The following is a 13,709-nucleotide window of genomic DNA, read 5'->3' as shown; positions in this document are numbered from 1 at the left end:
ATGCCTAAAGGCAAAAAACATGGAGCTGTTTCTTCTGGGACTTGACTCCCGGAACAAACAAGAAATGTGTATTTCTTGTTTCCCCTCCCTAGATGTCCAGAACAGCAAGAAATGTGTATTTCTTTTTTTTTGTTTTTTGTTTTTTTGTTTTTGAGACAGAGTCTCGCTCTGTCGCCCAGGCTGGAGTGCAGTGGCGCAATCTCGGCTCACTGCAAGCTCCGCCTATCGGGTTCACCCCATTCTCCTGCCTCAGCCTCTCCGAGTAGCTGGGACTACAGGCGCCCGCCACCACGCCCGGCTAATTTTTTTGTATTTTTAGTAGAGACGGGGTTTCACCGTGGTCTCGATCTCCTGACCTCGTGATCTGCCAGCCTCGGCCTCCCAAAGTGCTGGGATTACAAGCGTGAGCCACAGCGCCCGGCAAGAAATGTGTATTTCTTTATTAAGATCTGCTCCAATTACAATTGCTGCCTAACAAATTACTCCCAAAACTGAGTGGATTAAAACAACCATTTTACTTTTCTCTTGGTTTTGTGGGTCAGAAATTCAGTGAGGCCAAGGCTGGGGAGTTTTCCCTTGGGATATTTCATCCTGGCTAGGTCTATACTGATCTGTAAGCTCCTCTGTGTTAGATTTCCAAAAATGATTCGCTCACAGGGTCAGCAGGGGGCGCTGGCTGTCAACTGAGCGCTCATCTGTGGCTGTCAACAAAGCACCTATGTATGGCTTCTGCGTGGCAACCTCAGGAGAGTGGCATTTTTCACAGCGGTGACTGTCTCCCTCCAGAATGGGCAGTTCAACAGAACTAAGTAGGGGCTTTAGCCTTTTATGTTGTAACTTTGAAAATCAGATTGAAGGGGAAGGGCCAGTTACGGTGGCTCACTCCTGTAATCCCAATACTTTGGGAGGCTGAGGTGGGCAGATCACCTGAGGTCAGGAGTTCGAGACCAGCCTGACCAACATGGTGAAACCCCTTCTCTACCAAAAATACAAAAATTAGCCATGCGCAGTGGTGCATGCCTGTAGTCCCAGCTACTAGGGAGGCTAAGGCAGGAAAATCATTTGAACCCGGGAGGTCGAGGCTGCAGTGAGCTGAGATCACACCACCGTACTCCAGCCTGTGTGAAGGAGCAAAGACTCCAACTCAAAACGAAACAAAGAAATAAGTCTTGAAACTAAAAATCATGGACTCCCAGCAAGCAAGAAGTAGAAAAAAAAAAAAGAATGAGATCCTGTCTCTAAAACAAAAACAAACCAAACATGTAAATTTTAAATTGTGTGTTGCTTGTGTATAGGAATAAACTTGTAGAAATTTTCTGTCCTTTACCAAAACTTAAGGAGTAGTGAATACTGTTTCCCCTCCCTAGACCTGATGCAGTTCTAGGTTTGTTTTGTTTTGTTTTGATTTTTGAGCTAGGGTCTCACTATGTTGCCCAAGCTGGTCCCAAACACCGAGGCTCAAGCAGTCCTCCCACCTCAGCTTCCCGAGTAGCTAGGATTACAGGCATACACCATTGCATCCAAAGTTCTAGTATTTTTTAAAACATATATAGGGGTATTTATTCAAACATACTCATTTTTGTTGTTGAAATGTGATTTTTTATCTGTTTAATCTCTGTGTTTCCAATAGAGGAATGACTGTGAATTTAATTCTCCTTCAGTTATGTAAGTTTTTACCATGTAGACATGTTTTATATGTCTATTGGATGTTTATTAGGAGCATTTAAGTGCATGTTATTTCTTCTGGATACATTTTTCTTTATTATATAGGTCTCCCTTTGATCTTGTTGACACTTTGTATCTTAAATTCCATTTTATATTAACTAAAGAAAGTTGACATACTGATATTATTTCTATTGTTCTTTTTACTTTCAGCCCTTTTTATGGTTTTGCTTAGAGTTATGTCTTGCAAGCAACATATAACTGGATGTTTAAAAAACCAGATCTAATAATCTCTATCTTTTAATACATGAGTTTAATATGTTTATATTAATTATGATTGCCAATCCATTTGGACTTACTTTACTGTATTATTTTGCATTATTTGTTATAATCTATTCTCTTTCCTTTATCTACTTTCCACATTGTCAAATTGACAGGTTTTGTGGCTTTTTTTTTTAAGGTTCTCTGCCTCTTGGTTGGTTGGTTGGTTGGTTGTTTTTTGAGATGGGGTCTTGCTCTGTCACCCTAGCTGGAGTGCTGTGGCATGATCACAGCTTACTGTAGCCTCAACCTCGCCGGCCTCAGGTGATCCTCCCACCTCAGCTTCCTGAGTAGCTGGGACTACAGGTGTGTGCCACCATGCCTGGCTAATTTTAAAACTATTTTTGTAGAAACAGGGTCTCACCATGTTGCCCAGGCTAGTCTTGAACTCCTGGGCTCCAGTGATCTGCATGTCTTGGTCTCCCAAAGTGCTAGGATAACAGGTGTGAGCCACCATGCCTGACCACTTCTTGTATTTTTAATCTTTGCTGGTTTAGAAACTATGCATTGTATTTTTTCCTCTTACTCCTCTTCTTTTTCCACTTCCTGCTTCTGTTCCTTCTCTTCCTCTTCCAATTGTTTTTATTGGTTACTTCTAATTTTTAACACACTTTTTCTCTATGTTAATTTTCTAAGAATGTTTCTTCTGCCTGAACATGACAAAGAATTAGCAATGCTTTAACCATTCTTGAGTAACCTCTCTTCCAATTCCCATGTTTTAAATTACTCTCTAGTGTTACGGTTTTACCATCTGGTTTTTAGATGCACAAAAGTTTTTCCTTTCATATTTCACAGTTAAATATATTAATAATATATTATGAATTTCTCTGTTTATTCTAGTTTTCTGTATTCTGTTTTTTGTTTGTTTGTTTAGTTGGTTGGTTTTTGAGACAGAGTTTTGCTCTTGTTGCCCAGGCTGGAGTACAATGGCACAATCTCGGCTCACCACAACCTCCACCTCCCAGGTTCAAGTGAGTCTCCTGCCTCAGCCTCCCGAGCAGCTGGGATTACAGACATGCGCCACCATGCCCAGCTAATTTTGTATTTTTAGTAGAGACGGGGTTTCTCCATGTTGGTCAGGCTGGTCTCAAGCTCCTGACCTCAGGTGATCCGCCCACCTTGGCCTCCCAAAGTGCTGAGATTACAGGTGAGGACCACTGCGCCCAGCCTAGTTTTCTGTATTCTTTTCGTGGCTTTTTTGAGATGGGAATCTTGCTCTGTCACCCAGGCTGGAGAGCAGAGGTGCAATCTCGGCTTACTACAACCTCTGCCTCCCAGGTTCAAGCAATTCTCCTCAGCCTCCGGAGTAGCTGGGATTACAGGCATACCTGCCACGCCTGGCTAATTTTTTGTATTTTAGTAGAGATGGGGTTTCACTCTGTTGCCCAGGCTGGTCTCAAACTCCTGCGCTCAAGCAGTCCGCCCGCCTCACCCTCCCAAAGTGCTAAGATTACAGGTGTGAGCCACTGCACTCGGCCTGTTTTTTTTTTTTTTTTTTTTTTTTTTTGAGATGGAATCTCTGTTGCCTAGGCTGGAGTGCAGTGACGTGATCTCAGCTCACTGCAACCTCCACCTCCTGGATTCAAGCAATTCTCCTGCCTCAGCCTCCTGAGTAGCTGGGATTACAGGCACCCACCACCACGCCTGGCTAATTTTTGTATTTTTAGTACAGATGGGGTTTCACCATGTTGGTCAGGCTGGTCTCAAACTCCTGACCTCAGGGGGATCTGCTCACCTTGGCCTCCCAAAGTGCTGGGATTACAGGCATGAGCTACCACGTCCAGCCAGTTTTCTGTATTTCTTATCATTACTCTGGGCTTTTTTCTTCTTGTTGAAGTAGCTCTTTTAATAGTTCTAATGAGAAGTATGTGTGTGTCCATCTTTACTCTTGACTCATAGTTAGCTATTTAACTGGATAGAAATCTTTTGTTATTTTTCCCTTAACACTTTGAGGATTTTAATACATTGTCTTCTGCCTGTGGAGCAGTTCCTAAGCAGAAACACTGTGACAGCTATATGGCTGGCTAACAACACTTCCATTTGGCTTGTAAGAAGACAGTGAGCACAGATGAATTTATCTTCTTAATAGATTGACCCTTTAATAAAATGTCCTTTGTCTCTAGTAATAATGCTTGTCTTGAAGTATTATTTTGTCTTATGTTAGAATAGACACTCCAGCCCTTTTTGATTGCTGTTTACATGGAATACCTTTTTCCATTTTTTTAGTCCAATGGCGTGATCTTGGCTCACTGCAACCTCCTGGGTTCAAGCAATTCTCCTGCCTTAGCCTCCTGAGTAGCTAGAACTACAGGCACGTGCCACCACGCCTGGCTAACTTTTGTATTTTTTTAGAGATGGGGCTTCGCCATGTTGCCCAGGCTGGTCTCAAACTCCTGACCTCAAATGATCCTCCCACCTTGGCTTCCCAAAGTGCTGGGATTACAGGCGTGAGCTACCACTACTGGCCCATCCTTTTAATTTCAATTCATTTGTGTCTTCATATCTAAATTATGTCTCTTGTAGACAGAATACAGTTGGATTAGGCATTTTTTTGGTCCATTCTGCCGGTCTCTATCTTTTAATTTGTGAGTTTAACCTATTTACATTTGATATAATTACTAATAAGGTGAGGTTTATATCTGCCATTTTGCTATTTGTTTTCTATATGTATTATATCATTTTTGTTCCTCTATTTCTTTATGACTGCCTTTTTTTTTTAATCACCATCACAGATGGGGTTCAACAGTTACCCACACCTACTGGCATAGAATCTCCCAGTGGACATCACTGCCTCCTCTGTGTTAAATGGATATTTTCTAGTCTACTGTATTCTTTTGTCATATCTTTTACTATATATTTTTAAATTATTTTCTTTATGCCTCCCTTGGGGATTATGATTAAAATTCTAATTTATGACAACCTAGGTGGATTACTATCAACTTAATTTCAATAGTATACAAAAACTTCACTCCTATAGCTCAGTTCCTTTCCCACTCCTTTGTGCTATTGTTGTCATACAAATTACATCTTCATCCATTGTGTGTCCATCACATAGATTCTTAATCACTGCTGTGTGTAGTTATTTTTTAAGGCAGAAAATTTGCAAGCTATATATTTATGTATATGTTTACACTATTTTTACAATTTTTAAAATTATGGTAAAAACACGTAACATTTACCATCTTAACCATTGTTAAGTGTTCAGTGCAATCTTAGTATGTATATTCACATTGTTGTGCAACATAGCTCCAGAACTTTTTCACTTTGCAAAACTGAAACTCTACACCCATTGAACAACTTCCTGTTTCCTCCCCCTTCCAACCCTTGGCAACTATTCTTTCTATCTCTATAAATTTCATTACTTCACATTCCTCATGTAAGCAGAACCACACAGTATTTGTCTTTCTGTGACTAGCTTATTTCATTTATCACAATGTCCTCAAGGTTCATTCATGTTGTAGCATGTGCAAGAATTTCCTTCCTTTTGGGGCCAGGTGTGGTGGCTCACACCTGTAATCTCAGCACTTTGGGAGGCCAGGGCAGGTGGATCACCAGAGGTCAGGAGTTCGAGACCAGCTTGGCCAACATGGTGAAACCCCATCTCTACTAAAATACAAAAATTAGCCAGGCATGGTGGCAGAAGCCTGTAATCCCAGCTACTCAGGAGGCTGAGGCAGGAGAATTGCTTGAACTTGGGAAGTGAAGGTTGCAGTGAGCCAAGATCATACCATTGCACTCCAGCCTAGGTGACAAGAGGGAAGCTCCATCTCAAAAAAAAAAAAAAATCCTTCCTTTTTAAAGCTAAATGATGGGCCAGGTGCAGTGGCTCACACCTGGAATCCCAGCGCTTTGGGAGGCTGAGACAGGTGCATCACTTGAGCTCAGGGGTTGAAGACCAGCCTGGGAAACATGGCAAAACTCCATCTCTACAAAACATACAAAAATTAGCCAGGTGTTATATTTAGTCCATTCTGATGCTGCTATGGAGACATACCTAAGACTGGGTAGTTTGTAAAGGAAAGACGTTTAATTGACTCACAGTTAAGCATGGCTTGGGAGGCCTCAGGAAACTTACAATCATGACAGAAGGGGAAGCAAATACATCCTTCTTCACATGGAAGCAGCAAGGAGAATGAGTGCTCAGTGAAGTGGGGAGCACCTTATAAAACCATCAGGTCTTGTGAGAACTCGCTCACTATCACAAGAAGAGGATGGGGGAAACCGCCCCCATGATTCGGTTATCTCCACCTGGTTCCTCCCATGACAGAGGAGAGGATTATGGAAACTACAATTCAAGATGAGATTTGGGTGGGGATACAGCTACACTATTAGGTGTAGTGTGCACCTGTGGTCCCAGCTACTCGGGAGGCTGAGGTGGGAGGATCACTTGAGCCAAGGGGATGGAGGTTGCAGTGAGCTCAGATCTCACCACTGCACTCCACTCCAACCTGGGTGACACAGCAAGACCCTGTCTCAAAAACAAACAAAAAACTAAACAATATTCAGTTATGTGTGTGTGTTTATATACACCACTGTTTTTGTTTGTTTTTTAGATGGAGTCTCTCTCTGTAGCCCAGGCTGGAGTGCAGTGGTGCGATCTCGGCTCACTGCAACCTCCGCCTCCTGGGTCCCATTAAATTAATTTCTTTTGGGCTGGATTATTATTTTCCCTCTCCCTCCCACTCCTCTCCCTACCACTGCACCTCCACACACACACACACACATACCATCCCTCCCACCCCTTCCACCACAAACACCACCCCTGACTTGTTTTGCTACTGTTTTCATTCCAACCCTTCACATCTCTAGTCTAGAACTGGGCCTTGTTACATGGGACTTTGGAGCTCCTATTTTTCAATGAAATTAATGAAACTAGGAGTATTGCAGATCTCGGATCTCTTGACTTGGTTGCCGGTCATGAAGCTGTCCCTTTTTTCTCACCTCCTTACTATAAATGTGTAGCCCTACAGAGGTTTTTTTGTTCTCAAGTACCCTTTCATGAGCTCCGGGATCAACACTGGCTTCTAGCAATGAAGTTGGCTTTGTCCCTCCCTTTCCTGAACCCAATGAATCATTTTTAGTTTCAGTTACTGTACAGAAGTCGAACTCCCACTTCTGCACTACCTTCTTCCAGATCTGGAGCTCAGCAATCCTGTGGCTTCTACCAAACTCTCACCACCTTGTTTTCTCATTCTGCTTCTCTTCCTCAGAAAAGGTTTATTTTGTGTTTAAGCCCAGCAAAGTCTTTTTGGTTCTTTCTTTTTGTATATTATTTACAGTTCCTCTATATTTGGAGTAGAGAAAGTGCTCAGAGTATGAATTTACCAAACTGTTTTGAGCAGAAGTTTAATGTAAACTTTTGAAGAGTAAAAGATTCATCAAAACTCTTATAAAGCTAAAACAACCATTTTTAATTTTCAACTTGCATAGCATATAAATTATCCTCAACAACCTTTTATCCTAAAATAACAAAAGAATCTTACATGGACACATTTGTGTGATGGTAAAAGAATTTAAAATAAAAAAAGAATTACAATATCTGAAAGCTTATTCACGGAGGTGTTGAATAGAGGCTTGGGAGTTGCTATGTTGCTTGTTGCTGGGCAAATCACATCTTAAACTGGTGCACTTTCAGAATAAAATCCTCATGTATTTCCTCTTCTGGTTTCTCTTTTCAGACATCTGTTTTCCTCCATGATTGTAGAAAAGTTCACCCAGGATTATCTGTGGCTTTCAGTTGCAACTCGGCATCCCTGGAACCAGTTTACAAGGGTCCAACGGCTGTCTTGCTGCATGACACTGCTACTCTGCAACATGGTCATCAATGTTATGTTCTGGAAGATAAACAGCACCACTGCCAAGAGAGATGAGCAAAGTATGGATGGGCCCTGATATGTGTTGTTCGTAGTAAGCAATCTTTTTTTTTTTTTTGAGACGGGGTCTTGCTCTGTTACCCAGGCTGGTCTGGAACTCCTGGCCTCAAGTAATCCTCCTTCCTCAGCCTCCTGAAGTGCTGGGATTACAGGCATGAGTCACCATGCCCAGCCTACTATGTAATACTTTTACTAAACTCCACTACCCTTACTTTCAGGATTAGAAAGAAACAGAATCATGTTGCGTGATATGGTTTGACTCTGTGTCCCCACCCAAATCTCACGTCCAACTGTAATCCCCCTGTGTTGGTGGGGGGGGGACTTGCTGGGAGGTGACTGGATCATGGGGGCAGTTTCTCCCATGCTTTTCCCATGATACTGAGTGAGTTCTCATGAGATCTGATGGTTGAATTGCTTGAACCCAGGAGGTGGAGGTTGCAGTGAGCCGAGATTGTGCCACTGCACTCCAGCCTGGGTGACAGAGCAAAACTCCGTCTCGGGGATAAAAAAAGTGTATGGCAGTTCCCCCGTCACTCTTCTGCTGCCATGTAAGATGCCTTGCTTTGTAAGGCATGTAAAGTGTAATGCCAGGTAAGGTGCTTTGTAGTGCTTTGTAATGCTTTGTAATGCCATGTAAGGTTTCTTGCTTCCTCTTCACCTTCCGCCGTGATAGTGAGTTTCCTGAGGCCTCCCCAGCCATGAAGAACTGTGAGTCAATTAAACCTCTTTTCTTTATAAATTACCCAGTCTCAGGTAGTTCTTTATAGCAGTGTGAAAACAGACTAATACATTGTGCCTTCATTTTTCTTCCACTGCCCTAGCGTTAGAATACTCTAAGAAATTTTCTCAGTGTTCTCATTCATTAACAAATGAAGCAGTATTAGGAACACAACATGGTCTTTACTGCTATGATAATTTTACCCCTAGATAAACGTAGTTAACTTCCTCAGTAAATAGTTAAACCTAGGAAAGGAATGACTTTGCAATTATTTTAATTGTTGAAGATAAAAGTTGATATCATGCTTTTCTTTCAGTGGGTCCATTTGCTGTGGCCTGGTCTGAACTGCTGATCAGCATCCACACTGCTGTCATCCTCTTCCCAATCAATCTTGTCATTGGGCGGCTCTTCCCGTTGATTGAGCCACAGGAGACTCTGCCCCTCTTTCCTCCCGTCCAGGCCTCCTGCCTCTCAGATGCTTCTGTTGAGCCCCTCTCTGCCACAATGGTAGTTGAGGTAAGATTGGTATCAAATTTTATTTTATTTTATTTTATTGCTTGCTTGTTTGTTTTGAGATAGGGTCTGGCATTGTCGCACAGGCTGGAGTGTAGTGGTGCAACCTCAGCTCACTGTGGCAGCCTCAAATTCCCAGGCTCAAGCGATCCTCCCACCTCAGCCTCCCAAGTAGGTGGGGCTACAGGCATGTGACATCATGTGTGGCTAATTTTTGTAGAGACAGGGTTTCACCATGTTGTCCAGGCTGGTCTCAAACCCTTGGGCTCAAGCCATCCTCCCACCTTGGCCTCCTGAAGTGTTGGGATTACAGGCGCAAGCCACCGCATCCAGCCAGTATCAAATTTTACAGATAAATTACATGCTCCCGGCTGGACACAGTGGCTCACATCTGTAATCCCAGTACTTTGGGAGGCTGAGGCGGGCAGATCACCAGGTCAGGAGATTGAGACCATCCTGGCTAACATGGTGAAACCCCGTCTCTGCTAAAAAGACAAAAAAAAAATTATCTGGGCGTGGTGGCATGCATCTATAGTCCCAGCTACTCAGGAGGCTGAGCCAGGAGAATCGCTTGAACCTGGGAGGCGGAGGTTGCAGTGAGCCAAGATTGCGCCAATGCACTCCAGCCTGGCGACAGAGACAGAGCAAGACTCTGTCTCAAAAAAAAAAAAAAAAAAATTACATGCTCCCCTTCCCCACGCAGAGGAAGAGATCAGTGGGAGGAATCTCATGGGAGGCTGTCAGGGTCCTGTTACCTGTAGTATATTTTTCCCAATTCCTGTCCCCTGAGCCCTGATCAACCACACACTTAGCTTTTACTCTTGATGATTAAGTATTCTGAGAACTAAATGGGAGTGCATGGGCACCACTCTGGCCTTGTGTTAGTCTTTGATGTTTGATCAAATTGTCTCTTTTTTCATTCTGTATTGTCTCATAAAACTGGTATTGAAACTACTGTGAGCTGTGAGGTGACTGCTTTCTGAAAAATTAGAGGAACATGAAAAATTGAGGTTCTTTGTGCTAAGCATATCCCCTTCTGACTAAAGGAAACGGCCTTACCACCTGTAATTGGTAGAAATCTTGGGTTAATGAAAAACAGGCTGATTTTTCTCATCTGGTCCTACACTCAGGAATTAAAGGAAACTGTGAGATTCCTGCTCAGGAGAAATACATACCTACTCTCCAAGTGTGAGCAGCCGCCATGGAGTTCTTGTGACATTACTAAGCTGGTGAAACTTTTATCCAGCCTCATATCGTCTCACTTGGAGAGTCAAGGCTGTCATCAGCAGGGAGAGCGACACCGGGCACGTGGTAAACTTCAGTAGATTTCAGTAACGAATCTTCCATCTGCCTCCAACTCCCTTGCATGTCTCTTACTTTCTTACTCATTTATAGCCGACAGGCCTGATACAACCTTCTGGTTGTTTTAATTTCCTTAAGCTTCTAATATAGAGTTGATAGCTTTGTTCCCCTTGATGACTTCTAGACAATCAATCTGGTGATACAAAGTACAGGATTAAGAAAAAAACACAAGCCAGGCGTGGTGGCTCACGCCTGTAATCCCAGCACTTTGAGAGGCCAAGGTGGGTGGATTACCTGAAGTCAGGAGATCAGGGCCAGCCTGGCAAACATGGTGAAACTCTGTCTCTACTAAAAATACAAAAATTAGCTGGGCGTGGTGGCAGACGCCTGTAATCCCAGCTACTGGGGAGGCTGAGGCAGGAGAATTGCTTGAACCCAGGAGGCAGAGGTTGTAGTGAGCTGAGACTGCGCCACTACACTCCAGCTTGGGCAACATAGTCAGACTCTGTCTCAAAAAAAAAAAAAAAAAAAAAAACACAGGTCGGGCAGGGTGGCTCACGCCTGTAATCTCAGCACTTTGGGAGGCCAAGGCGTGCAGATCACCTGAGGTCAGGAGTTCAAAACCAGCCTGGCCAATGTGACGAAACCCTGTCTCTACTAAAAATAAAAAAAAAAAAAAAATTAGCTGGGGGTGGTGGCAGATGCCTGTAATCTCAGCTACTAGAGAGGCTGAGGCAGGAGAATCACTTGAACCTGGGAGGTGGTGGTTGCAGTGAGCCAAGATCGTGCCACTACACTCAGTCTGGATGACAGAGCAAGACTCCATCTCAAAAAAAAAAAAAAAAAAAAATGTTTTCTGTATTAGACCCACATATCCTATCTGCTTTGTTGAAGGCTGTTGAAACTTGTCATCCTTTTTATGAGATGGTGAGATTATGGAATTTATGGATTCTCAAATACAGTTTGAGTCTCCTGGGCACATACTAGTATAGGTCACATGTACTGCCATTCTGGTGAAGAACTCAATAAATAAGGTTTTAAAAGTCTTTAGATCAAAGCTTAGAATTTTAAAATTGTTACAAATTCACCAGCATCCTCAGAGAAGATGGTAGTACTGCAAGTGTGGGGTACGGTCCAATCTCTGCTAGTAGTGGGAAAATATAGCCTCATCATCAATTAATGAATTGTTAATCTCTACCACTGATTGCTTCTTATTGAAATCCACTTGTGAAAGTGTCAACTTGAAATATATTTTCAGTTGTTCCTGAAAACCACCATCATTTCTGCTGTTACCTGCGTAGAGTTCTGCGGAGGCTGAAATCTCACTTAGGCACGCTGGGTCTCACCCAGGGTCACCAGTCCTGTGACTTCCTAGATGCAGCTAGCCAACTTCAAAAACTCCAGGAACTCTTGGAAACACATATTCTTCCCATGCAGCAAGAGCCATCCAGGTAATGCACCACACCAAGCCTTCTTTATCGCCTGTAATCTTCCTCATCCTCTCTCTCAGCTGATGCGTATGAGATTATTCCTTCAATTTTTGTGCTTCAGAGAAGTCACCAGTTTCGCCATCCTGAGCTCAGAAGAAGGAAAAAAGCCCATCTCTAATGCCCTGTCCAAATGGTTGACTTCAGTCTGCTGGCTCCTCTTAGGTCTCACTAGCCTGGCTTCAGCCTTTTTTACAGCACTTTATAGCTTGGAATTGAGCAAAGACCAAGCCACCAGCTGGATGACTTCAATTATTTTATCAGTGCTTCAAAATGTCTTCATCGGCCAGCCAGTAAAGGTATGTGATGGATGGGAAGAACCATTGGAGTTGCAGAAGTTAGGGAAACTGAGGTCCCTGGGTGTCAATCCAAGGTGCCTAGTGGTTTTGACAATGTAACATAACCAACAAAAAACAAATAGGCAAACCAGGCTGGGTATAGTGGCTCACGCATGTAATCCCAGCACTTTGGGAGGCCAAGGCAGGCAGATTGCTTGAGTCCAGGTGTTCGAGACCAGCCTGGGCAACATGATGAAACTCCATGTCTACAAAAATTGGAAAAAATTAGCCAGGCATGGTGGTGTGCTCCTATAATTCCAGCTAGTTGGGAGTCTAAGGTGGGAGGATTGCTTGGCCCAGGAGGTTGAGGCTGCAGTAAGCCGTGATTGCGCCACTGCACTCCAGCCTAGGTGACAGAGCGAGACCCTGTCTCAAAACTAAAAAAAAAAAAAAGGCAAACTGACATTTGTTAGGGATACGTGTAATTCATGACAGAAAAAACTAAGAAGTATGGCAGAAAAGGATTGAGGAGTGAAGACGACAGTAACAAATCAACAACCCAAAGCACTTTGAAAATAATAAACAACAAAAAACTTAAAATGTTTTTAATTAAGAAAAATGTCAAACCCACACAAAAGTGTAGAGACTAGTATAATGCATTCTAAAGTCCTACCACCCAGCTTCAACAATAACCAACTCATGGCCAATATGTTTCATCTATTATTTTGGGGGAACAATATCAGACTTCATATCATTTTATCCATTTCATGTACTTCAGACTTTATATTTCTAAAAGATATGGACTGTTCTGTATCTTTTAGATACGGAACAGAACTATAAATACAAAGGGACAGCCTGAGGGAATTTTGGGGGTGATGAAACTACTTGGTATCTTGACTATAGTGGTGGATATACAACTCTAAGTATTAACACTCATGGAATTATACACCAAAAAGCAACTTTTGTTTTTACTATGTGTAAGTTAACATATAAATTTTTTCAAGCAAAACCTGTAATTGCAGTGGCCAAAACACATGTAAGAAATTCAGCTTCACTAGTCCAATAAAACGATAATATTGCATTTTTGTTTTAATAATGGCAAAAATAATAATACACAGTAATGCCAAGGAAATAAATAGCCAGTGCTGGTTAAGGAAAATCTGGCAATATATAGTGACAACGTGCAACTTCTGCATCCTTTTGCTGTAGAGGTTTCACATCTAAGGATCCATCTCAAGAAAATCCATAGTGGCTGGGCGCGGTGGCTCACGCCTGTAATCCTAGCACTTTGGGAGGCCAAGGCGGGCAGATCACTTGAGGTTGGGAGTTCAAGACCAACCTGGTCAACACACAGTGAAACCCTGTCTCTGTTAAGAATACAAAAAATCCCAGGCCGGGTGTGGTGGTTCACACCTGTAATCCCAGCACTTTGGGAGGCTGAGGCAGGCGGATTACCTGAGGTCAGGAGTTTGAGACCAGCCTGGCCAACATGGCAAAACCATGTCTCTACTAAAAATACAAAAATTAGCCAGGTATGGTGGTGAGTGCCGGTAAT

The 13,709-nt window shown here is 42.8% G+C and overlaps 1 protein-coding gene across 1 annotated transcript in view; it reads left to right on the top strand.

The window, feature by feature from the left end:
• The window catches only part of PKD1L3 (polycystin 1 like 3, transient receptor potential channel interacting), an 82,298-nt gene that overhangs the window by 38,200 nt on the left and 30,389 nt on the right, over positions 1 to 13,709 (top strand). Inside the window, 5 exon segments of the mRNA XM_030829725.1 lie at positions 7,662 to 7,858; positions 8,891 to 9,090; positions 10,218 to 10,398; positions 11,648 to 11,840; positions 11,941 to 12,175. Of these exon segments, the coding sequence (XP_030685585.1) occupies positions 7,662 to 7,858; positions 8,891 to 9,090; positions 10,218 to 10,398; positions 11,648 to 11,840; positions 11,941 to 12,175 (1,006 nt within the window).

Source organism: Nomascus leucogenys, chromosome 2 (genome assembly GCF_006542625.1).
Source record: "Nomascus leucogenys isolate Asia chromosome 2, Asia_NLE_v1, whole genome shotgun sequence".
Lineage (NCBI taxonomy): Eukaryota > Metazoa > Chordata > Mammalia > Primates > Hylobatidae > Nomascus > Nomascus leucogenys.
Note: the sequence above shows the minus strand (reverse complement) of the source record. Positions and strands in the feature narration are given on the sequence as shown.